Below are 27,523 nucleotides of genomic sequence, written 5' to 3'. Positions count from 1 at the left end.
CCTAGATCACAATATCCCACAGACCAGTGTTTTCCAAAATGTGCTCTTAGGGACCACCTCCTCTGGTATCCTGTGGAGTTCTGGTTTTAAAATGCAGATTCTGCTACCTTATGCCACAAGAATTCTGATCACTCTAATCGGCTGGCTTATATAACTTGCATTCCAGTACTTTTGCATTGCTTCTGTCTTGCTGTTTTTTTCTTCTGCAGGGTGAGAACTCTCCGGAAACAGTTCCATTACCCCATTTCTCAGTCTTATCTTTTCAGTAGCTCTTAATCGTAACAGCCATTTCTGTTGATTGTTTTATCTCAACTAGCTTGCTGTTTATTCTTTTCCTGCATTTTCCCCTTAATTGTTTTCACCTTCCTCCTCTCCTAGTAGGCATAAAGCTCTTAGAGCTGTAGACAGCAAAGATATGATGTATTTTGGGTAGCAAAAGTGAATTTGAAATTATATACATGTTTTATGCTATAGGCAACAATTAATTTATTTTTGTGTCTGTACTTTGAACCTTGGGAAATAGTTGTATATTTGCAAATACCAAAATACTTGATGTACTGTATCAGAAGACCCAGTTCTGTCATTACATAACTGTTTGATCTTGGGCTTAAATTTTTAGGTTTTCTGTCTGTAAGATGAGAGGGTAGGACCAGATGGCCTGTAAGGATTCTTCCAGTTTCAAAAATCTCTGAAGATACTAGGATTACGTAATTATATTTGGCAGAAATTAAATTGTTTTAGTTGTGAAAAATAACAACTACCTTCTCACTCTAACCAGACTATTCCCTTTCTTCCTTTCGGTGTTTTACGTGTTACATTCTTCCCTCATATCAAGTAGCAGTGGGTCAAAGAGAAAGGAGATGGGTAGAGGTATTATGTAATAAAGCACATTGTCACTTCTGTTTACCTCACAGTGAACAGTGAAGTTGTCAGCACCTCTTTGTTGCAGTGCCTGCTTATGAAACCCCTTTTCCAGTATCAGGCTGCAGAATAGCTTAAGCTTGCTTCATATGTTTCCCTGCAAGTTGTTTTGCTGACAAATAGTGTTGCTTTCTCTCTACTCCACTTTGTAGATGTTCTTTAAAAGGAGAGAGAAAAGTAAAGTGCTGATAAAGGAAAGAAAATAGTGGCAGGATGAGCGCATGAGAGAAAGTGAAGGCCGACTAGCCCAGTATGAGTTCTGAGTTACCCATGACAAATAGCTATTTAGACCCTGGTTCTTTATCCTTTCTGGTTTTCCCTATTCACACAATCAAGACTGAAGGTTTTGATAATTAAGCTTTTCATTTGTGTTGGTGGTTTTGTTTGTGTGTGGGGAGGGCAGTGAGGAGAAGAGACATAAAATGCATGGCCGGCCATTTACTGTAATGTTGATATAATGCTCTCAAGGGATTGAGAGCTTGGTTCTCTTTAACCAAAGTGCATCTTATTACCTAGTTATGTAATTCCGTGTTTGCAAATATTAGCCAGTGAAACTTTTACTTTACATTTTGGTTCTCCATGAGGGTATTAATATCTGAAGTGAGGGTTTAGTGCTGGGAAATAAATGAATTGCCTCGGTGCATCCCCAATGCCTTGGCAGGACCTCCTGTGTACACATCCCTGATAGGACACTGCTGTTGCATACTGAGTATGCAGGGTTACATATTGCACAGGATTGTAGTCTTCCCAACTAGACAGAAGTGCGTATAATATACTTGGCATAATAAGCCCAAATGACCTCATGGAATTCATCTCTGACATATAAAAGGTTTATGTGACTGGAAGTATTTTTTAAGCAGAAATATCTCAAATACATTTATGGTACAGACTTATTTAAATTAATTTAGAATTTGACTTACAAGGTGTTTATTATGCATTGCCGAATCTTGACTTGCGTGTAAATGTACATAGAAAAATGTACTTAGTAGTCATTGAGGGAGATTTTATTTCTCTTAGGTTTATCATACCATAACTTAAATGTCTGGAGTGTCTATTCATAACCCACATTCTTTTTCCAAAAGGAAATACTACTTTCTGAATTACTCTTTTAACTAAAGCTTCTTGAACTGCTTTGTATGTCAGTGTCAGTAAAGGAAGATCCAGAAAAAAAAATCTTTTTGGGCTACCAGTGAAATCATCCTCTTTTTTGGCAAATGTGGCATTTTATTAGAGCTTAAAGGCTAAAGGAAAAGAAATTAAGGACTTTAGACTGTTACTGCAACCTGTTAAAGGATTTGAGAATTCTGAATTTCTGAATGAGGTGATTTTTGCCTAAATGATGTACAAAATATTAACACTGGAGCTGTGCTTCACAATGAAGGTCTTTTACAAAGTAGACAGCTGAAAGTTGAAAATTGGAAATTACAGGTATAACACTAAGGACATCATTTTTGAAAAATCTCCACTTAATTGTGGTTATCCCTTTTAATTAGTACTTACAACACATATTTTTAATAGCTTTAAGGATATCTACAATACAACCTCATTTTATAAATGTTACCAACAATTGAATGAACAAGATTAGTTTAAATTATTGTGCATTCTTTAAGCTCTTTTATTAGAGAAAAAAGAGAACTTTTTGCAATATTTCTATAATCGTACTTGGGGAAAAATCAGGTAAGAATGAACATAGACTTTTTATTCTTAAACAGAAAAGTTTGAATCTTGAGTTGTAGAGATGAGAAAATTACCCTTGTTTTTATAGTAGAGAGATATTCTAATTTTTCACTTACTGTTTTATTTTTCAGTACTGATAAGTTACCAGCAATAGTTTTATAATGTTGAGCTAATATAAATAGGACAAAAGAGAAATAAAATTTGCGCAGCTTATATATAATACCACTTCTAAGTTAAGTATCCTGGACATTTATTTGGGAAAGTGATACTAAGTATGGTGTTGGATATTATACTTTGAAATATTTGCATAAATCGTTTTTGGCATAGTTGAATTTCATACTTTAAAAAACCAGATTGGTGGATTTTTGTATTTATTTGAATGTTTAACTTTAAGGCTCAAATTACTATTTTTTTTTTAGTGAGAGCAAGTTTATTCAGAAAGTAATGGAGTAAAAGAATGGCACTGCATAGGCAGAGCAGCCAAGGCTCAAATTATTTTTAAAAGTTGTTTGTTTTCAGAATGTGTTAAGGATAAAGCTTAAGTCTTAACTATTTTCTCTACTTATATATGATTATAATGTTTTAGATTATTTTATATAAAAATTTAAAAAGATGCATTGTTGATTAAATCACTTGAATCTCTGCAATATCCAAAAGCAGACCCGTTTTTATGCTGGGGAAAATTATTTTTGAGAACCAGTCTATTTAACTTTGCATGATCAGTTTTCAGTTTTTCATTTTATATAACTCTGTCCAATTCGTTTTTTCCTTGCTTTTATTTTAATACTGGGACATAAAATTTCCTGTCAGTTTTACCTAGGGCAGTGCTAGGCATGTTAAGCAGAGAAGGCAAATTCTGTGTCTCCTGGGCTGAAGCAGATGAATTGTTGAAGCTGGGCTTTTTGCATATGAAACAAGTAAAACAAGTAAGAATATTCTTGGTTTTCCTGCCAGGCGTGGTGGCTCACGCCTGTAATCCCAGCCCTTTGGGAGACTGAGGCCGGTTGATCACCTGATGTCAGGAGTTCAAGATAAGCTTGGCCAACATAGCAAAACTCTGTTTCTGCTAAAAGTACAAAAGCATTTAGCCGGGCGTGGTGGCACACACCTGTAATCCCAGCTTTTTGGGAGGCTGAAACAGGAGAATCACGTGAACCTGCGAGGTGGAGGTTTCAGTGAGCTGAGATTGTGCCACTGCACTCCAGCCTGGGTGACAGAGCAAGACTCCGTCTCAAAAAACAAAAGAATATTCTTGGTTTTCATTTTTAAAACATTAGTCCAGTGTTGCTTGATCCTCCAATTTTCAAAGGCAAGCTAAAAATCAGTACTATTTTAATTCATACAAGAATTTTAGCCAAAAACACTCAAGCCATGAGCGACTATTTTATAACCTCCTTTAAAGTGGAACGCAGGACTGGCAAATTATAGCCGGTATCTTCAAATACTGCCTGCCTGCTGTTTTTCTGTAGCCCATGGGGTAAGAGTGATTTTTATATTTTTTAATGGTTGGGAAAAATATCAAAGGAATGATATTTCTCCTTTTTGCACAGTACGGTCACCGAATTGGTGGGAAGGGGCTGCTGCTATTCAAGAAGTAGTAGCACTAGCAGAATTCAGGCTATACAGTCATTTTTCAAAAGGTTTAAATTTTGTCTCTACCACTTATTGTGATACCTTGGGTAAGTTACTTCAGTTCTCTGTGTCTCAGTTTTTTCATCAGCAAAATGGGGAAAATAATAGCACAATGTCTGGAAAATAATGTCACAATTATCTGTGACAATAATAGCACAATGCCTGGAACAGAGTTAAAAATCAGTAGATTTCAGCTACTGTTATTTTTATTTATTTTCATTTTTTGAGAAGGAGTCTCGCCCTGTCATCCAGGCAGGAGTGCAGTGACGCGATCTTGGCTCACTGCAACCTCTGCCTCCCAGGTTCAAGCGATTCTCCTGCCTCAGCCTCCCAAGTAGCTGGGATTACAGGCGCCCGCCACCATGCCCGGCTAATTGTTTGTATTTTTAGTAGAGACGAGGTTTCACCATGTTGGCCCGGTTGGTCTCGAACTCCTGACCTCTTGATCAGCTACCGTTATTAAAGTCCCAGTGTTCTCTCCTCATCATTCTTGTTTTGGAATATTACTCCTTATATTACTGTTACTGCTTGTCCCTACCTCACATGTCAATAACAATATTGTTGGTACTTTTTTCACAGCAAGGCATTCTGGTAAAGATTCATTCCTGCAACATAAAAACCTTTAGGATTCAGTAGTTGTACCCATTTTCATTTAAAAATGTTGTTTATTCATTGCATAATAGGTGTTAATAGAATTTGAGTTTTACCAAAGTAATACTAAATTTTAATATGCAAATACATTGTCCTGCACTATGTCAGAGGAACACACTTTAAAAAAATTGTAGCATCATTGTATACAGTAAAATGCACAGATCATGAGTATACAGTTAGATAATTTTAAGTGTATATACCTGGGCTGTAACTCCCAGTCAAGCTGGAACATTGTCATTAACTCAGAAAGTTATCTCATGTCCTTTTACAATTTGTTCTCCTTAGAGGTAATCACTGTTCTAATTTCTCTCCCGATAGATTAATTCAAAGCAATCACATTCACTCCTTACCTTCTTCTGGTCTTTTATTACCATGGTGACCACTAGACCCTCTTCTGCCTTTGTGCAATTTAGAAAAAGATCCCCTCTCTGATGTTTTGGAGAATAGAGCATCAGCTGGATTCTAGACCTACTGATCCCCTTTGCCTGGCATCCTTGCACTGGAAACAACCTGCCCAACCATACATGGCGATCTTAACTCCGTGTTTCTCATGTTTTGCTCCTATGGGGGTGGTGTGGCGGGCAACAGAGTCTTGCTCTGTCACCCAGGCTCGAGTGCAATGGCATGATCTCAGCTCACTGCAACCTCCGCCTCCCAGGTTCAAGTGATTCTCCTGCCTCAACCTCCCAAGTAGCTGGGATTACAGGTGCCTGCCAACACTCCCAGCTAATTTTTGTATTTTTAGTAGAGACGGAGTTTCACCATGTTGACCAGGCTGGTCTTGAACTCCTGACCTCAAGCGATCCGCCTACCTCAGCCTCGCAAAGTGCTGGGCTTGCAGGCTGAGCTACAGCACCTGGCCCTCCATGTTTCTCTTTTAACTCCTTATTTCTCTAAATCAGTGGTTGTTAAACATTTTGCTCTGAGAACCCCTTTATACTCTTAAAAATTGTTCAGGATCCCAAAGAGCTTTTGCTTTATGTAGGTTATATATATTTCCAAACAACCAAAAAGATTTAAGACTAACAGTAACATTGTTTTACATTTGGCAGTGCCCTTTACTGAATAGCTTAATAGAAGATAGCTGGATTCCCCTATCAGCTTCTTCATTCAGTCTGTTGTAATATAGTGCTTAGCTTCTGGAAAATTGCACTGTACAATTTTTATTGTATGTAAACATTGCAAGAGAATGAAAGTGAAAATGACAGTTTTATTGTTTAGTTTATTAAACTAACAGAGTCTTAGTTTTATTATGAAAAATGTTTGACCTTGTGGATCCCCTGAAAGGTATTCCTGGACCACATTTGGAGAATGTGTACTCTAAATACTTGCTTATACTGCTGTTTCATGGTTTGTTTTTCATTTGTTTTATTTTTTGCAGTTTTAGATAATACCTATTGATAATAGCTACATGGAAGGTGAATATTTAGCTTTTTCTGTGTATTTACACACTGCACACATAATCTGTTCTCCTGTTGTAGCAATTTCTGGTTCAATTGATATTTAGTGTTTTTTATTATAATTGACATAAACATTATTTACATTTGAAAATTGTTGTATACTTTTATTTTACTTCCTTTCTTGTATAACAGCTTTTTATTTTCCTTGGATTTGGTCATGCTTTTTGGGGCAGGAGAGAGGGTTCCTTAATTTTCTATATACTTACTGCTCCTTCATTTCTCAGATTCTGACAGCAATATAATTGTCTTTCTGTATCTTCAGACTCACCAGGTAACTCACCAAGTTTCTTTCTTTCTTTCTTCTTTTTTTTTTTTTTTAAGATTTCTTGCCTGTCATTCATTAGTTTTCTAGTCCAGACTGGTTGCACTCTAGGTGTGTTGCCATACAAATGTCTTGAGAGTCGTAATCATCTTGGCAGAATTGCCTTCATCTTCATCACATGCTAGATCTGCAGTTTTATAAATCTGAAGAAAAAGATACATTTTAAAAAAATCTGGCGTGTCTGAGAATCATTATTCCATCCTCATATTTGATAATTTATCTGGATGTAAAATTCTAGGTTAGCATTCATTTTTCTCTCAGCATTTTGATGGCATTGCTCCATTATCTTCTAATGTGATGACGTTCTGATTCCTTGTTTGTACATGACTTTTTTTCCCCCTTTGGTTGTCTACAGGCTGGAGATATTCTGCTTATACCTTTTTTTTTCTTTCATGCTTTCAGCTTTCAGCATTTTTATTGATGTGACTTGTCTGCTGTCATTCATTTTCATTCTTTGTGGCTTAAGGTTTATTTGTTTTATCCCTTTACTATCACTTTATTGAGCTTTCAGGAGGAAGTAAACAAACATTTAACTGGAAATCAATATTAGAAATTCAACTCAGCTATCTTGGTAGCTTTTTAAAGATTTGTTAGAATATTTCCTTTTACATTAAAAATTGACTTAGTGATAATTAATGGATAATAGTGGAAACCGTCTGAATTACTATTAGCATTAATTTAAGATCAGACAGGATGGTCTAGAAAGATTGATGAGGCATCTTCTGATAGTCCTCTTCAAAGTTCCAAGATTGTCTCCTTCATGAGGAATTTTAGAGGCAACTCATTACCAACTTTGTAGTTTTGCTTTGTGGCATTATTAAGTTTCGCTTTTGTAATTAATATTTTGCCTTTTTCATTTATGTTGAAATGCATATGTGGTGATGTGCCTTATTTTCCTTTATTGTTTTAAGTTCACATGTATATGATTTTAATACTTTTTGCTACCATCCTTTGTAATTTGATGAACAACAGAGAAAAGCCCTATTAATTTTGACAACATATTAAAAGTAGTATTACTGCCTTTGTAATAGTTCACACATGTAGGGCTTATTAGTGTGGGTCAATTTAAGTAAACCTTTTACAACATTTACAGTAGAATTTACAGTAGAATTTACAGTAAAAATTCACACTGTGGGCCGGGCATGGTGGCTCACATCTGTAATTCCAGCACTTTGAGGCAGGATAATTGCTTAAGACCAGCCTGGGCAACATAGTGAGACTGCCACCTACACAAAAAAATTTAAAAATTAGCCAGGCGTGGTGGTGCACATCTGTAGTCCCAGCTATTCGGGAGGCTGAGGTGGGAGGATCACTTGAGCCCAGGAGGTTGAGGCTGCAGTGAGCCATGATTGCACTATTAGACTGTAGCTGGGGTGACAGAGCAAGACCCTGTCTCAAAAAAAAAAAAAAATTAATTAAAAAAATATATTTAATCAAAATAATTTAAAAAATCAGGCTATGTGGTTTCTGGTTAGAAAGGAGGATTATCCAAGTGTGACATGGTGTCGGTACTTCATTTATTACCAGAGTTAATTTGCCTAAGCTGTTTTAAGTCAGCTTCCTTAAGCAGCACATGGAGTTAAGATAATATTCAGACCTTATTAGCTCTGTGATACTACATAAATAATTTTACTTCTCTGGGCCTCATATTTATCTGTAAATGATGTATTAGATTAAACTACTTTCCTGGTACTTCCATAGGGGATCTGTTCCTGAGAACTGTATTGATCATATATGCTGAAACATCTACTGGCTAGCCAGGTACTATAACTGGAATTTAAAAATTGCTAAGTACCCAGCTTTCAAGAAATGTTGTGTAGCTAGGAAAGACCAACCAGTTATGAAAACCAAATTAGTCACAACCTGTTTTAAATGCCTATATTTATTCTTAGAAGAAAATCACACCCCTGGATCCAAGAGCCAGGAGAGTGGTGAAATAGGGAGCAACATTCAATATTACCACTGAGTTTTTACTGCACATGCATTCAGTGCTAGGCAGTAGGGCTCATAGGGTCAAAGCACTTCTCACATATAGAGAGACAAATATTCCTGATCTCAAGAACTGTAATTATTTTTTCTAGTAGTCATCTTGTTTAACATTTAAAATTCCAAACTTGGACAGAAATTTTCTCTTAACTGTCCTCATTTGAATTATGTTGTACTTTCAGATGAATATATTTGGAATTTTCTTACCAAAAGTTACGCATTTTAAATGAAATTACCCATATTTGAATATGGATGTGTGATAATTGTATTGTTGAAAGGCACTAAAAGCCAGCATTTGTATAAAAGTGAATCTAGAACAGGTTTGTTCTTTTGTTTTCTTTAATCTTGACACTGAATTTTATAATGAATTATATAAAATTAGAGCGTTAGTATTGTGCTTAAAATGTTTAGGGAAACAGTTGACACTGGTAACAATGTGGACTCTAGTTTCATTCAGCCAGTGGTAGAGAAAATCTGTCTTCACCAATTTATCTCTGGTAAAGGATATTATTAACAATAAATAACATTTGTGTATAATGCTGTTGTTTACGAACATTTGCCTGTTTGTGCTAGTCTAGGCTTTCTTTTTGCCATCCCAATGCCTTTTACTCACCAATATGAATTTGAAATTCTGCTAAAATTTCACTTTATAAAACGAATACAAGGCCAGGTACAGTGGCTCATGCCTGTAATCCCAGCACGTTGGGAGGCCGAGGCGAGCGAGGCGAGTGGATCAGTTGGGGTCAGGAGTTCGAGACCAGCCTGGCCAACGTGGTGAGATCCTGTCTCTACTGAAAAGACAAAAGTTAGCCGGCCCTGGTGGCATGTGCCTATAATCCCAGCTGCTCGGAAGGCCGAGGCAGGAAAATTACTTGAACCTGGGAGGCAGAGGTTGCAGTGAGCTGAGATGGTGCCACTGCACTCCAGCCTTGGTGACAGCAAGACTCCATCTCAAAAAAAAAAAAAAAAGGATACAGTTCTGTTCAGCGTAGATTGAATAAACACTGTATAGAAGTGATAGTCATGACCGGGCGCGGTGGTTCATGCCTATCATCCCAGCACTTTGGGAGGCCGAGGCGGGCGGATCACGAGGTCAGGAGATCGAGACCATCCTGGCTAACACGGTGAAACCCCGTCTCTACTAAAAATACAAAAATTAGCCAGGCATGGTGGCGGGCGCCTGTAGTCCCAGCTACACGGGAGGCTTGAGGCAGGAGAATGGCGTGAACCTGGGAGGCGGAGCTTGCAGTGAGCCGAGGTCGTGCCACTGCACTCCAGCCTGGGTGACAGAGCAAGACTCCGTCTCAAAAAAAAAAAAAAAAAGAAAAGAAATCATAGTCATTTTTTAAACTATATAGAAAAAAGAATAGGAGATTTTAAACTTATTATTCATATATGTTAATATTCTACTTTGCACTACCTTGCTTGTCTCATACAAAAGTGATTAAGTTATGATCCAGCTCTAAATGCATTGCATTGATAGTCTGCCTTTTTTTTTTTTCCAGTTCTAACCTATTTTTATTTAACCTAAGACTATGCTAGTTTTATGTGATGCTAATAATTTGGTTCAAGTTTCATAGATTTCTCACAGTAGTTACGTTATTATGCAATGACTTTAAATTTTATTTGTTTTTCTTTCTGTATTACTGCTTTTATGTTGCAGGATTTTTAAATAAAAAGTATGTTAATGAGAAATCTGTTTTATAGACCTTGTCATTTGAGATTAAGTTCTCCTTTTTAAACCTTTCCCATTTGAATTCCAGTACAGAATAATGCCTTAACGTCATTAATCATAACATGTTGGTTTAATTCCCAATTTTGACTCTAAATACTAATTTATCTTTAACTAAATGAAATCTAATAATTGACAAAAGGTCAGAGGCCTTTGTGAAATATATCATAGTACTTACAAATATAGAGAGCAGCTTTCTGTATAATGCCAGACACCTGGAAAACTGCTTCTTTTTTATATGTCAAACATAACATTTATCATGTGGACTTCCTCACTGCAGTTGAGACAGTAGCAATCTCATTTCAAAAGGCAAATTAAAAAGTAAAATTCAGATACTGATTTAAATGAATAAGAAAAAATGCAAACAAATGTTCGATGTCCTCATAGATTGTTAACTTTTCAGCCAGAGATTTTGTGTTTTACATATAGCAGATGTATTTGGTAATCAATGCAGTTAATAATTAGCGGATCACCACATCATGTCCTTTTGATGCTTTCATACTGAGGAAAGAAACCTAATGTAGAAACCAAGTGAATATGTCCCAGTCTACAAAACCCAGAACTCAAAACCCTTTATATGGAAAAGTAGTTTAGATTGATTATTTAATATAAATAGGATCCCAGAAGGAAGTATACCCAGTCATAGCTGGAAATGAAGATCAGAGTTCAAAACCTAGCAACATGGTAGAAAAGAACTAGGTATATTTGGTCTCCAAGTAGGGAGAAAAAAAGATGAAAGGAGTTGAAAATACTAGAACATTAATGGGAAATCTAGTTTATTTGTTTTGTTTGAGATGGAGTCTTACTTTGTCACCAGGCTGGAATGCAGTGGCGCCATCTCAGCTCACTGCAACCTCCACCTCCTGGGTTCAAGTGATTCTCGTGCCTTAGCCTCCTGAGTAGCTGAGATTACGGGCACAAGCCACCACAGCCAGCTAATTTGTGTATTTTTATTAGAGATGGGGTTTCACCGTGTTGGCCAGGATAGTCTCGATCTCCTGACCTTGTGATCCACCCGCCTCAGCCTCCCAAAGTGTTGGGATTACAGGCGTGAGCCACTGCACCCAGCCGGGAAATCTAGTTTTTAAAAGTGCGAATCACTAAATTGTTTTAATGTCCCAGCTGTTTTTCTGTTTTGGAAAGCATTATACCAGCCAAACAACACATCTGTGGGCAGCTGGCCTATGCACCCCCATATTTACCTGTGTTACCCAGCATGTTTCTAAGTCACTAAATCTGTTTCTGAATGTTCAGTATATTTTGAGTTGAATATATTGTGTTGGATTTTTTCTCTGTATATATTTTTTGAATAAATAGTATTGGTTCTTTTCTCTCTATATATTTTTTGATAATACAGTTTTTAACCCTAAGAGATATTTTCATCTTTAGTATCCTGGTTACTAAAGCACTGTTCTTGCATTTGATATAGAAATGTAAAATATTGTATCTGAGCACTTTGAAAAATGTCTCTTAAAAGCTTCTGTCAACCTGTAAAAAAAGTTCAAATAGAGGTGCCTAAGAATGTGAAGTGATTTGTTAGTTTGAGAACAGAATTAAAATTACATGAAAATATATACATTTTTATTTAAGTTTATAATTGAAGCACATTTACTAAAGCCTCTTAGGGAACTGATTGAGGTGACCTAATTCTTAACTAATTGAAGTACCAGAAAAGAATTTGTCCTTCATTTTGTTTAAGATATAACTTCTTAAGTAATTTTATTTTATCATCTAATGCTGAGATTTATTTGAACTAGAAATTAGTACTGTGCCAGAGTGAAAGTGCTTCTGAAAGCCAGGTCTTTCTGTATCTACTGTTGCAAGGTGGTTATAGGCCAGTGTGTGCTGCAGTGTCTTCATTTATAAACTGGGCTAAAAAACTTGAGGTTTAGGAAGATTAATTAGATAATAATTGTACAGCACCTGTGGGAGTTCTGTTACCTTTTAAGCGTGATGCAAGGTGCACCAGTTTTATTGCAGTAGAAGGGAGGAAATGTCTCGGTGACTTGTTTTAAATTAGGCCAGGTAAGGTTATATACCCCAGTGAAGAAGCTCTTGTTAGTGGTTTTTCTTTTTCTTTTTTTAAATTATGAAATATTTCAAGCACACAAAATACAGAGAACCTGAAGTGTATTTTGTACGTTTTGAAAGTCTTAAATATCGCATACTTACAAAACACTTAAATATGTGGTGTTATATATTGTGCAACCTGCCTTTTTTGGGGGGTCAGCAATTATGTTTCTTACGCTTATCTAAAAATCAGCAGTGCTAGTACATTTTTTTTTTTTAATTTTTATTTTTTAATGGAGATAGGGTCTTGCTATGTTGCCCAGACTGGTCTCGAACTCCTGGGCTCAAGCAATCCTCCTGCCTCTGCCTCCTAAAGTGCTGAGAGTATAGCCATGAGCCACTGGGCCTGGTCACTATTTGAATCTTTTTAGCAGTATTATATGAATCTATAATAATTTATTTCAATTTTTTTTGTTGTTGCCGACAATGTAGTGTATATTCTTGGACGTATTTCCTTACATATTCAAAAGTTTATCCAGGATTTATACCTAGGAATGGAATCGCTAGGTCATAAGATAAATGTATGTCAGAGGTGTCCAATCATTTGGCTTTCCTGGGCCACACTGGAAGAAGAATTGTCTTGAGCCACACATAAAATACACTAACACTAACAATTGTTGATGAGCTGGAAAAAAAATCACACAAAAAAATCATAATGATTAAAGAAAGTTTATGAATTTCTGTTGGGCCACATTCAAAGCTGTCCTGGGCCATACACAGCCCATGGGCCACAGGTTGGACAAGCTTGATGTGTGTTTATTAGATACTGCCAAATTGTTCTCCAAAGCAATTGTACCTAAATTTTTGTCGAGTGGAAGTTCCCAAGTTCCCTTTGTTAGACACTTTTTCTAGCACTTGGTGTTAGATATTATTTTATTGCCTGGTAGATAGGAACTCAGTTGATTTCTTCTCCGCCCTCTGTATTAAAATATAATTTACATGGAATAAAACTCATGCATTTTATGTGTATAATTTGATTGAATTTATGATAATTGTATAAGGTCGTATATCCACCCCAACAGTCAAGATAGGAAACATTTCCATCACCCTAATAAGTATCTTCACGCCTGTTTGTAGTCAGTCTCTCCTTCCCCAGCCAGTAAGCTGCTTTTGTCATTATGGTTTTGCCTTTTCTAGAATTTGATAAAGATGTAATCATACAGTGAGTAATCTTTTGTGCTAGACTTCTTTCACTTAGCATGTTTTTGAGATTCAGTCCTGATGGTGTGTGTTATTTTGTTCCTTTTTATTGCTATTTCATGGTATGAATATACCACAATTCATTCACTCATCAGTTGATGGATATTTGGGTTGTTTCTAGTTTGGGGCTAGTGTATAAACAATGATGCTGTAAATATTAATGTACAAATGTTTGACTCAGTTGATTTTTGATTATTGATATTTAAAAATCTTGCCACCCTCTAATTAGTTTGAATAAGTTTGACTCTTAGATTTTCTACATAAATTATTTACAAATAATAACAGTTTTGCTTTCTTTTTTCTAATACCTAATCTTGTTATCGTTTGTGTGCTTGCTGTAGGATCTCTAGTACAGTGTTCAATGGAAACAGTCAATTTTAGTGGGCATTCCTGTATTCCTCAATTAAAAGGGTATGATGAAGTATAAAGTTACACCATTAAGAATGAGGCTTTCTGTAGGCTTTTGATTGTTAACCTTAATGATGTTAAAGAATTTCACCCTTTGCTAGTTTGCAAAGATATATTTTTTTTTAATGGAAGTTGAATTTTGTCAAATACGTTTTCTGTATATTTTGAGATAGTCACGGGGTTTTTCTTCTTAAATCTTACGTGGCTTTTTCTTTAAGTAAAGCTTACTCTTTGAAGTGTTAAAAGTTAATCACTCTAAAAACACTTTTAATAAATCTCTTAGATTAAAAACTTTTTAATCTTGAGCATACTTTAATCCCTTCTCCATGACTCAGATTGTATTATGGAACATCGTTTATCTATCATACATGGTGTTAATTCTTGACTATAAATTGCTCAAGGTATAAGCCATGTCTTAATCACATTAGAATTTCCCACAGGATCTAGCACAGTATATTGCAAATAGCAGGCATTAATAAATACTGAACTAGGCTACTGCTCTTGCTAAATAGCCACAGTTTGTTTTACGTTATGAATTATGTTGCATCTCTCCCTTCCCTCATTATCAGGCTGGCTGCTGATATGGCTTTTATGAATCATAAAGAATTAAATAATCACGCTTTTTAATAATATATATCTGAGCTGGCCAGGCATGGTGGCTCATGCCTGTAATCCCAGCACTTTGGGAAGCCGAGGTGGGTAAATCACGAGGTCAGGAGATGGAGACCATCCTGGCTAACACAGTGAAACCCCATCTCTACTAAAAATACAAAAAGTTAGCCAGGCGTGGTGGCGGGTGCCTGTAGTCCAAGCTGCTCGGGAGGCAGAGGCAGGAGAATGGCGCGAACCCAGGAGGCAGAGCTTGCAGTGAGCTGAGATCGCGCCACTGCACTCCAGCCTGCAACAGAGCGAGAGAGATTCTGTCTCAAAAAAAAAAAAAAAGAAAAGAAAATTGATGTAAGTTTTATTCACTCATCAAATATATAAGTGCCAACTAATGCGACGCCCAAGCTTGGCTTGGAGCTGCCTGTAATGCAAAATGAATATGGATGGATACTCAAAAGATCTTATAGCCTAGTAGAGAGAGGATCTTTATGTGAATTATTCTAATGAAAGAAAAGTGATCACTGGGAATTTAGAGAGAAAAGATTAGATAGACCAAATTGAAGACGTAACAGCTCTTCTATGAAGTACATGATGGTGGTGCATAGGTTTGGGGTCTATAATCTGGCTGATCAAACACTCTTGTTTATTTCCTGATTCTTAAGCCACGTTTCACGTTATTGAGGTGCTGAATAAATTGACCTGTGGATAAGTGAAGTATTTTGTAAGTGAAATTCCTTAAGAAATTGAATTTTTAAAAAACTGTAATAGTGCTGAGAAGTGATTTTTGAATGAACACGAGAAGTCAAACTCTAGCATGGTTTACAAAGGTCTTTTGTGACCTGCCCCAGTTTCTTGTCCATTATTTCTCATACCCCTTTCCACCATATTGGACAGTCCAGCCAAAGCACATGTGGCTCTTGGAAATGTCATGCATTTTAGCTCCATAATTTTTGAAAAATCTTTGCCATGTATATAATTTCCTTTAACTCTGTCTTCTGCTGAGGTAATGAGTATTTGTCCTTTAACATTCCACTGAAGTATTTTCTCCCTTGGGAAGTCTTCCTGAAACTCATCCCCTCTTATGTGCTCTCTGTGCATTTTCCTATTAGAGCTCGTATCATATTTATTTCTTTTTGTATATTTGTCTATTTTTCAGACTGATCCAACTGGTCTCTTTCTTGGCAGAGCATCTATTTCCAGTGCCTAGCACAGCTCTTGGCACATAGTAGACATTTATAATTTATTCTCAAAATGATTGTTGAACAGTTAAAAATGATATATTACAATGCCTTGAAATTTGTCATCAATTTGCCAGTTGGGGCTGCATATTCTTTTACAGATGTCTGCCTGTGCTGTTTGACTATTCATTTATGTACTAGTGGAAGAGAAAGCCTGCCAAATGGGGTGGGTGTGTGCGCACATTTGGCTGTCTCAGCAGCTGACACCAAATGTTGGAAATAACTATTTCCATCTGTCATTTTCATCCCCCCTACTCTCCCTCCACCCTAAAATTAATTATGTTAGGAACAATTTCTTACCTCCTTAGATATTTATGTCAGACAAGGGCTCAAGCAAAAGATGTATACTTTAACATTAAAGTTTCATAATACCTTATGACTCCATGGAATTCTTGTAACTTTCTTTTCACAGCTGGGATATCTTACATGGCTTGATAAATTCTTCAGACTTACTACATTAATTCCTTGCAATACACTCATTGTCTTACACACATAGTATATTGACACGTGCTACAGAAACCATGACATTCTCATAGCAGTGGACTGATTCTTAGAATAAACAGTATTTGTTGTTCGATGTTAAATTCTATATTTGAAATCTCAACCTAAGAACACACTAGATCGCATCACATTGTTCTTGGTTGCTTCAGCATCTGGGATTAGACCTTTCTCAGTGGTATCATGTTAAAAGTTCCTCATCTTAGAATTAAAAACATATAATCTTAGGTTTCATTCCTAACTGAATTCTTGCTTCAACCAAATCTGTGTTCTAATACAGGGGTCCCCAACCACCAGGCCACAGACCAGTACCGGAACTGGTCTTGGCTAGGAACTTGGCTGCACAGTTGGCATTGCTGCCTGAGCTCCACCTCCTCTCAGATCAGTGGGGACATTAGATTCTCTTAGGAGTGCGAACCCTATTGTAAACTGTGCGTGTTAGGGATCTAGGTTGTGCGCTCCTTATGAGAATCTAATGCCTGATGATCTTCTGAGGTGGAACAGCTTCACCCCGAAACTGTATCCCAACCCCCCTCAATCTGTCTGTGGAAAAATTGTCTTCTACAAAACTGGTCCCTGGTGCCAAAAAAGGTGTTGTGGAGGGCTGTTCCAGTAATCCATCCTGTTCTTGTGCATCATTCATAGTTTTTCTTCCTAATTTTATATCCTATTAGATAGGTTTAGGTGAAGTCTACTTTCTCCCTTAATCCTACCCCATATTGAGTTTTCCAAGTAAAGGACAGAGTCATGTACTTCAAGAGGCCGTTCATGTATACTATGAATTTTTGCAGTCTTTACTATTTATTGAGTGACTACTTATTTAGGTATCTTTATTTTCTTAGCTCTTTGCACGTGAACTTGGGTACAAATCAGAAATTTGCTGTAATTCTGCAAATAGAGGGATCAGGTTATGTAAGGGCACAGGGAGGGAGGAGTATCTAGGAATTATGAATGTCATGACCCCAAATAATGTTCTAATACTAAATTGTTTTTAAGTGGATAAAAATGAAAATTCTATAAAATTTTGTGCTGGTTTTGTTTCTTGAATTTATAAGTAAGTTTTTACCATTGAATATTTTCTCATTTTTTTCTACTGCTTCTTTTAAAGATAGAAATCTTTAAAAGAAAGTGAAGAATTTTATCAGACCATGGTTTAGAGTAGAGCAGTGGGATAATACGATTATGTATTTCTATGTATAGAATTTTATCCTATTTTTTGAAATTCTAATTGTTTAAATAATTTTAGTATCATTGTTTATTCTGTTCCTTATTTTCCTGTAATTTTTTCTTGTGGATGGTTTAGAATAGTTTTATACCTGGTATGAAATATAAACCATCTGTAGCAGGCCTAACACATAATTTCATAAATGATCAGATAGAGAGATGCCCTGGATTTATAATTTACAAGGCTCATCATCATATTATATGACTAAGTTGTAGCATAACCTCTTCTAAATTATTAAATTTTAGAAGGTATCACCAAAAGTTGTGCATGCAAAATAAAAATTAGGAAGTGTATCATTGCTTGAGTCAGGGTTAGCAGGTGGGGTGTTGAGATTAGAAGTAGACAACTCTCCTACAGACCAATGTCCCAGTCCAAGAACCATTAAGATGAGCCCTGGAGCTACCATTTAATCATTCCTGGGTTGATTTTGATGAGAGGCACAACTCCTTTGGTCTTTATGTCTTCATTTATTAAAATGATAATCCATGAGGTTTTTCCTATCCTGAGCCTTCTGTTATTCTGTCTGGAGATAAGATACTGAACTGTCTTTTTCATATTTTAGGACCCAGATGATGTGGTACCAGTTGGCCAAAGAAGAGCCTGGTGTTGGTGCATGTGCTTTGGACTGGCATTTATGCTTGCAGGTGTTATTCTAGGAGGAGCATACTTGTACAAATATTTTGCACTTCAAGTAAGTGGAAAAATTATTTTGTGTCTCTGAATTTTTTTTTTTTTTTTTTGCCTCTCCTGATGTGCTTTATAAAAATTGTTTACAACTTGCTGTAAGCTTGTACTTTTTATCTGTGACCTTCAGCCAGAGTGGTAGTTCTATTTTAAAGCCGTGTTTAAACATCTCTCCATGATATGTTTGCTGAGCCCATCACACACAGTCACTAAAAGCAGAGTAACTTGAAATGTTGCTGACTAAAGGATTTATTTAGGTCATTGGGTGATTATTTTACTAACCTTTATTTTCCTACTATAATTAAGGGTTGAGAGGAATAGTATTATGAATTGCCAGTTGAATAAATACATCAGCCACAAATGTTGTCATGTTGATAGGCCATAACTTGATAGTCAGTTTGGACTCCCCTATGGTCCTACTGTACCCTTGGGCCCAGAGTACAGTAAGACCATGTCTCTGCTTCTTTTCCAGTCACTGGTTTCACTAAAGAACTGGGTGACTTCAGCGGTGATATTGAAATAACATAGGATGAAAGTTGTTTATAACTTTAAGTGTTTAATAGTAATCCCAGTGGGTTAAGACAAAGGTTTTCCTTCTGATTAATTATCATTTACAATCTATTTTGTGATATATTTCTCTTGGCAATAATTCAGAAGATGTTTTTAGGAGTTTTGAAGGGGAAATTACTTTCAAGGTTATAACTACTTTAGCTGTTTCAAAATTTGGAGAAACAGTTGACAACTAGACTTATTAAAGTAATTTAAGTAACTAATTTTGGAACATTCTCTATTTCATGCTCATTTTCTGTGTTGTTCAAGATAATCAATCACATGTTGATAGACATTACCAAAATACTAGTCATCTTTTTTAATACCCTTTTTTTATAAGAAATACATATAGTATTAAAAAAATCATTGCAATTCCATTTTCTGGAGATAACATTTGGTGCATTAACTGTTTTTTTTTGTTTGTTTGTTTGTTTTTTAACGGAGTTTCGCTCTTGTTGCCCAGGCTGGAGTGCAGTGGCGTGATCTTGGCTCACTGCACTCTCTGCCTCCTGGGTTCAAGTAGTTCTTCTGCCTCAGCCTCCCAAGTAGCTGAGATTACAGATGCCTGCCACCACACCTGGCTAATTTTTGTACTTTTAGTAAAAAGACAGGGTTTCACCATGTTGGCCGGGCTGGTCTCGAACTCCTGATCTCAGGTGATCCACCCACCTTGGCCTCCCAAAGTGCTAGGATTACAGGCATAAGCCACCACGCCTGGCCTGGTGCATTCACATTTTATATACCCTTAGTCTTTATTTTGTGTGTGTAGTGTGTGTGTGTGCGTGTGCGTGTGTGTGTGTGTACATGTACTGTGTGTTTCGTTTTTTTGAGATGGGATCTCACTCTGTCACCCAGGCTGGAGTGCGGTGGTGCAATCACAGCTCACTGCAGCCTCAACCTCTTGGGCTCAAACAATTCTCCCACCTCAGCCTCCCCAGTAGTAGCTAGGACTACAGGTGTGTGGTACCATGCCCAGCTAATTTTTTTATTTTTTGTGGAGGCACGGTCTCACCATGTTGCCCAGGTTGGTCTTGAACTCCTGGGCTCAAGCAGTTCATCTGTCTCAGGCCTCCACCCCACAAAGTATTAGGATTACAGGCATGAGTTACTGCACCCGACCTTATATACTGTTTTTTCTTTTTGGAAGAGTGAGACAGTAGCATAAAGATTTGCTGTAATCCAATATTTTCCGCTGAATTGTGATATAAAGGGAAAATTAGAACTACTTATATGCATATAGAAATTTCAGAAAAGTTATCCCTTTTTTGGCTAATAAGAAGAAAGTCATTTAATTAGTAGACCATATCAAAACTGTTAAATATGTTCTTTCAGAAAAACTTGACTAGTTTTGGAATATATTTTATAAAAACTGCTTACAGCTAGAGTAGGTCTGTTGTTTCTTTATATTTATTTGTTACTGGATAGCTAATTATTTTTATGTTCTATTTTCACCTACCACGAAAAGTAAAGGGAAAACCAGCTGCCTTTCTTCTTTTGAAGCTGTTCTTTTACAGTGCTTCAAAACCTGATCTTAAAGAATATGTTAACTCTGTAATTAAACTGTCTGACTTGTCATCTAAAAGCAAGAGTTTGCAAGCAAAATGCTATTTAGGTAGAGGTGGCAGCTTAAGTAATGCTTATTTAAAAACCTGTCTCATGCTGAATTGCTGAAATGAGTCTTTAAACTCTATAGCCAGATGACGTGTACTACTGTGGAATAAAGTACATCAAAGATGATGTCATCTTAAATGAGCCCTCTGCAGATGCCCCAGCTGCTCTCTACCAGACAATTGAAGAAAATATTAAAATCTTTGAAGAAGAAGAAGTTGAATTTATCAGTGTGCCTGTCCCAGAGTTTGCAGATAGTGATCCTGCCAACATTGTTCATGACTTTAACAAGGTGAGCCAAGTGTCCAGAATTGTAGAAAGAATGCAGGTTCTGTAGTTTATGCTTTTTGTAGTTTTAATTTCAATATTTGCTAATTTATTATATTTAGAGTTCAGTTTAATAAACTGTCAACATTTGGTGGGCTCTGCTTTGTCTGAAGGTGACCCAGCCTTCTCATATCTTGTCTTTCCTTCCCCTTAAAGCCCACCTCATGACTGTTCCTCCTTTGCTGACAAACTAATATTTTTTATATGTTCCCACATTTTCTTAGATTAAGAGGTAATTTATGTTCCTGTTTTTTGTAGCATTTTCAAAATCAACAATTTTGTTAATCTGTTTTTAAGTTCTCGTTCTACATTTTCCCCCAGCTTTTGAGCATTTTTATGTAATGCAGAAAAGTTGAATACCCAAAATCCTCCACTTTGTTCCAGATATTGTCATATTTGCTTCATCTCTTTTTCTGTCATTTGACATAAGTACTTATGCTGTTATCTCTCAAGAATGAGATGTCCTCCTACATAACCACATCATTATCACATCTAAGAAAATTAACATGATCTTGTAGGACAGTAGTCCCGCCTTATCCATGGGGGATACAAGCTAAGACCCCCAGTGGATGTCTGAAACCGCAGATAGTACCAAACCCTATATATACTATGTTTTTTCGTATTAGTGTACATATATACATATGTTAAAATTTAATTTATAAATTAGCCACAGTAATAGATTAACAGTAATTAATAAAACAGTTAAAATACTATAATAAAAGTTATGTGAAGGTGGTTTCTCAAAATATTTTATTATATTGTACTTACCTAGGTATTTGTGGACTGTAGTTAACTGAAGGTAACTGAAACTCAGGAAGCACAGCCTCAGATAAGAGAGACTATTGTATTTAATATGTTTACATTTATATTTGTGTTTAAATTTCCCCAATTTTTGTCCCGATAATTTTTTGTTTTTTCAAATCAGGATTCAGAGATTCAGAAGTTCATGTATCACCTGTGATTTTTGTGTCTCTCTGTATAAGCTTGCCATTTTGAACACTCCAATGTATTACTGAAGTTAGCTTTGCAAACATTTCGTGCCTGATACATCTGATGGATGTTTAGAAACCAGTTTGAAAATTTACTTATTTCACGGAAATAAACATCTAAAGCAAATAGTAAATAATAATAGCTAACACTGAGCTCTTAGGAATCAAAATGTTATTGTTTGGCTTAACTTATTCTTAAAAACCATCCTATGAGATAGTCTTTCTCAACCAGCATTTCTCATTTGAACCATAGAACACAAAATCATTTAAATGACTGTTTCTCCAATGTTCTAAGGATGGTAATAGTATTCAAGATAACGAGAAAAGTTAATCTTTATGCACAATGGACAGATAGCCTTAGAGGGCATTTGAGCTTATAAGTGAGAAAGTTAAATCGCTTAATTATATAATAAGTATTTGCAGTTAATTTGAATATGTATTATTATTTATTATAGAAATATACCCTTGATGAGCATTTTATTTACTGGTAGCAATATTTTTTCCTCTCCCATTCCCACTTCCAACTTTATCCAGCCAAATTCTGAATTTGTTGAAATGCAAGTGATTTATACATTCTAAAGCCAATTCATTTTAATGATACAAATTATTCTTAAAAATCCAGTTGCTGCCTGTTTTGCTATTACTGTGACTACACTGTATCTTTTTCTTCCCAGAAACTTACAGCCTATTTAGATCTTAACCTGGATAAGTGCTATGTGATCCCTCTGAACACTTCCATTGTTATGCCACCCAGAAACCTACTGGAGTTACTTATTAACATCAAGGTATTAAGAATGTTGACTATTTTTGATGAATGATGCCTTTATAGTGTTTTGGAATACCCTGTTGAGAAATTAGCCCTATAGGAGCTCATTTTATCAGACTGTAGTTAAGAATTGTACAAGGAGGAACTAATATGGTTTTTGTTTTTAATGTTTTATATCTTGAAATTGAAATACAATTTCTCAAATAATGTTTTAAGTTTTCCTAAAGAGCCAGAGAGTAAATACTAGCCAACTACGTAATTCTGATGCCATAGACAATATGTAAAACAAATGAACATGACTATATTCCAAAACAAAACTCTACTTAGAAAAACAAGTCGGGGGCGGAGGCTCATGCCTGTAATCCCAGGACTTTGGGAGGCCTAGGTGGGAGATTTGCTTGAGCCAGGAATTTAAGACCAGCCTGGACAACATAGAACATAAAACAAACAAACAGATGGTGGGTAGTAGTTTGGCAACCTGTTCCATACCATAATGTGTAAGAATTTTGTCTTGTTACTCTAGTCTACTCAATGTATGTTCTGAGATAGTCATGTCATGTATTCTTTTCTGAATGTAGGCTGGAACCTATTTGCCTCAGTCCTATCTGATTCATGAGCACATGGTTATTACTGATCGCATTGAAAACATTGATCACCTGGGTTTCTTTATTTATCGACTGTGTCATGACAAGGAAACTTACAAACTGCAACGCAGAGAAACCATTAAAGGTAGTACTTTTTAAATGTTAAAGTGTTGGGCAGAAAAGTTCACTGCATTAAACTAGATTTAGGTGAAGCCTAGTCATTGTTACCAATATATACTTGCCATGAGTGAGATAATATTGTGTCGTTATATAATATTCCCAGGTTTCTATAGAATTATCTTAATTCTATTTAATAAGTCCGCTCTTTTCAGATGGAGAGAAAAGGTCAATGTGAAATGTCGTTGCCTTGAGATGCTGGAACCTCATTTTCCATATCGTTAGTCACCCTATCCAACTTCTCATCCTAACCACTGTGGTTCAGCCATACTGAAAGGGTTTTTATTATCCAGAGGGTCTCTTGGGACCAGGTCTTCAGCTGTGTTTTCAGGGATCTGGATACTAAGCAGGCTGTTTGCCTTTTGGATCATATTGGGAATAATCACTGTCAGGGTAGTTGGAAAGGAATTTGGGTGAAGAATTAAGAGCATTGATACAACTAATGTTGTAGCTTTGCCAAATCATTTAACCTTTATTTTCTCACCTGAAATATAAGGATTACAATATCTCCCCGTTTCCTTTTAAGATCATTGTGAAAATAAAAGAAAGTACATGGTGGCAGCTGTGGAAAGTAAGAAGTGCCATTCAGATACACTGTGGTGTGATTTCTTTGGAATTGTGTCACCCAGTAAAAGTGCTTTCCTGGCTTTTTGCTAGCATTTTAAATAATACTGTTCTCTCATCTCCGGCTGTTGAGTCATCTGAAACCAGCTTGATTTCTTTTTTTTTTTTTTCCCCAACTTTTATTTTAGATTCAGGGGGTACATGTGCAGGTTTGTTTCAAAGGGTATATTATATTATCTGATGTGAGGTTTGGGGTACAAATGCTCCCATCACTCAGGTAGTGAGCATAGTACCCAATAGGTAGTTTTTTTTTATTATTATACTTCAAGTTCAAGGTTACATGTGTACAATATGCAAGTTTGTTACACAGGTATACAGGTGCCATGTTGGTTTGCTGCACCCATCAGCCTGTCACCAAATTAGGTATTTTTCCTAATGTTATCCCTCCCCTAGGCCCCCACCTCCCGACAGGCCCCAGTGTGTGATGTTCCCCTCTCTGTGTCCATGTATTCCTGTTGTTCACCTCCCACTTATGAGTGAGAACATGCGGTGTTTGGTTTTCTGATCTTGTGATAGTTTGCTGAGAATAATGATTTCCAGCTTCATCCATGTCCCTGCAAAGGACATGAACTCATCCTTTTTTATGGCTGCATAGAATTCCATGGAGTATAGGTGCCACATTTTCTTAATCCAGTCTATCTTTGATGGACATTTGGGTTGGTTCCAAGTCATTGCTATTGTGAATAGTACTGCAGTAAACATACATGTGTATGTGTCTTTATCGTAGCATGATTTATAATCCTTTGGGTATATGCCCAGTAATGGGATTGTTAGGTCAAATGGTATTTCCAGTTCTAGATCCTTGAGGAATCGCCACACTGTCTTCCACAATGGTTGAACTAATTTACACTCCCACCAACAGTGTAAAAGCATTCTCCAGTAGGTAGTTTTTCAACCCTTACCTCCTCCCTCCCTCCCTCCCTTCCTTATAGTCCCCTATATGTATTGTTCCCATCTTTATGTCAGTGAGTACCCAGTGTTTACCTCCTACTAACAAGTGAGAGCATTGTAAGGTAGGTATTTGGCTTTCTGTTTCTGGGTTAATTCATTTATGATAATGGTCTCCAGCTGCATCCATATTGCTGCAAAGGACATGATTTCATTCTTTTTTATTGCTGTGTTGATTTCTTACATTTAAAAATGCTCTTGGTTCATGATTTTTTTTAAAGTCAGCCTTACATATGCCATGAAATTTACCCTTTTTAGTGTGCAATTCTGAGTTTCCACAAAGATACACATGGTCTTGCAAGCACCACCGTAGTCAAGATACAGAACATTTTCAATACCTTCAAGTTCATGAATTTGTAAGCAATCTGTGTAGTATTATTGATGTTGCTGTGATCTGTCAATATATTAATAGTTCAGAAAAGGGAGAAAAATTATTTTTCTTCAGCATAAACAAATTCAAACTGTAGAAGTTTTTGTGGAGTATAGAGTGAAATACTTCTATATCTAAATAATAACTATAAAAATAATTGAATATTTATTACTAAAGAATCAAAATTTTAAAAAACTTCTTCCCTCTCCAACAGGTATTCAGAAACGTGAAGCCAGCAATTGTTTCGCAATTCGGCATTTTGAAAACAAATTTGCCGTGGAAACTTTAATTTGTTCTTGAACAGTCAAGAAAAACATTGAGGAAAATTAATACCACAGCATAACCCCACCCTTTACATTTTGTGCAGTGATTATTTTTTAAAATCTTCTTTCATGTAAGTAGCAAACAGGGCTTTACTATCTTTTCATCTCATTAATTCAATTAAAACCATTACCTTAAAATTTTTTTCTTTCCAAGTGTGGTGTCTTTTATATTTGAATTAGTAACTGTATGAAGTCATAGATAATAGTACATGTCACCTTAGGTAGTAGGAAGAATTACAATTTCTTTAAATCATTTATCTGGATTTTTATGTTTTATTAGCATTTTCAAGAAGATGGATTATCTAGAGAATAATTATATATATGCATACGTAAAAATGGACCACAGTGACTTATTTGTAGTTGTTAGTTGCCCTGCTACCTAGTTTGTTAGAGCATTTGAGCACACATTTTAATTTTCCTCTAATTAAAATGTGCAGTATTTTCAGTATCATATTTAACTATTTAGAGAATGATTTCCACTTTTATGTTTTAATATCCTAGGCATCTGCTGTAATAATATTTTAGAAAATGTTTGGAATTTAAGAAATAACTTGTGTTACTAATTTGTATAACCCATATCTGTGCAATGGAATATAAATATCACAAAGTTGTTTAACTAGACTGCGTGTTGTTTTTCCCGTATAATAAAACCAAAGAATAGTTTGATTCTTCATATCTTGAGAGAATCCACATAAAGGAAGAAACTATTTTTTGAAAATTCACTTATATATATACAATGAGTAAAATCATAGATTTTTCTTTAAATAAAAATAAGTCATTTTAATAACTAAACCAGATTCTTTGTGGATACTATTAAAATAACATTTAAGCCTCAACCTTGAATGATGTTGTTTAATATAAAATGCTTTTATTTTTGATGGAAGGGCTATCAAAGCCTAACGTTTCCAAGAAACATAAAATAACTGTGCTTCTCTGAGAATGCCCCCCTCAGAAATGGAACATTTTGAGTTAATAATGATGATTCTTATATTTCTAAGGTTGCTTCCTCTCTGAAATAATTCAGAATCCACCCCCATTTAAAATATCTATGATTCATTTCACCTCAAATTCCTAAGACAAAAAATGTCAATTCTGACTTTAGGAAGTCAGAGTTTTTAAAGCTTCAAACTCTTAAAGGATTTGGTCTAGAAACCAATTCTAATTCAAAAGGATATTATTTACTCATGGCTGTTCATTTCATTTCACTAATATTGTCAGAGCTTTAAGCCAGTGAGTTGGGTATTCAGGAATTAACAATTTTAGAAGATAATATGTTTCAGTAAAATGAGAATTGGCTTTTCCTACTTTCCAGGCTCTAAAATTACATGAATTTTCAGGTAGCTGTGAACATTTAGGAGCACATTGTTCATTGAGCATCTTTTATATGCCCAACATACGATATTGTGTTGAAGATACATCTGCAAAGAAGAAAAAAAGCCACTGTCATCGTGGAGACTCACAATCTAGGAAAAGAGACGGACAGCAACCATCTAGTTACAATACATTTGGGATCAGTAGTATGAAGGAGAACAGGTGTAGGTTCTTTGGAAAACATTTAGGAGAGTCAGTGAGACTTTCAGAATGTGAAGTGCATGGGATTAGGTCATGGAAGATCGTATATGTCATCTTAAGGACTTCATTCAGTAGACCATGGGCCACTATTGAAGCTTTGCATTTTGGAAGGAGCTTATTAGTTTGTTTTCCCATTGATTATAGTAGTAATGCAGTATTAGGGTAGCTGAACTGCAATAATAATCCCAACATCTCACTGGCTTCATGCAGTAGGAATATGCTTTCATCACAGTCCAGTGTGGCAGGCAGCCTCCAGACTCCCAGGGACCCAGACTTACACTTTACTAAATATAATTGTTTCATTCGAATTTTTAAAGGTTTTTGTATAATCATCTTAGTAAAACCTTTGATAATTCTTCACAACATTTGCAATCAT

The 27,523-nt window shown here is 36.0% G+C and overlaps 1 protein-coding gene across 1 annotated transcript in view; it reads left to right on the top strand.

Moving 5' to 3' along the window:
• The window catches only part of ITM2B (integral membrane protein 2B), a 28,872-nt gene extending 2,635 nt beyond the window's left edge, over positions 1-26,237 (top strand). Inside the window, exons 2-6 of the mRNA XM_033176911.1 lie at positions 18,189-18,317; positions 20,553-20,759; positions 22,458-22,568; positions 23,128-23,278; positions 25,467-26,237. Of these exons, the coding sequence (XP_033032802.1) occupies positions 18,189-18,317; positions 20,553-20,759; positions 22,458-22,568; positions 23,128-23,278; positions 25,467-25,552 (684 nt within the window). The 3' untranslated portion in view covers positions 25,553-26,237. The remainder of the gene's footprint in view (positions 1-18,188; positions 18,318-20,552; positions 20,760-22,457; positions 22,569-23,127; positions 23,279-25,466) is intronic.
• Positions 26,238-27,523: the final 1,286 nt, after the last annotated feature.

This window comes from Trachypithecus francoisi, unplaced genomic scaffold, assembly GCF_009764315.1.
Source record: "Trachypithecus francoisi isolate TF-2019V2 unplaced genomic scaffold, Tfra_2.0 Lachesis_group18, whole genome shotgun sequence".
NCBI lineage: Eukaryota > Metazoa > Chordata > Mammalia > Primates > Cercopithecidae > Trachypithecus > Trachypithecus francoisi.
The sequence above is the reverse complement of the archived record's forward strand: the minus strand, read 5'-3'. Positions and strand labels throughout refer to the sequence as shown.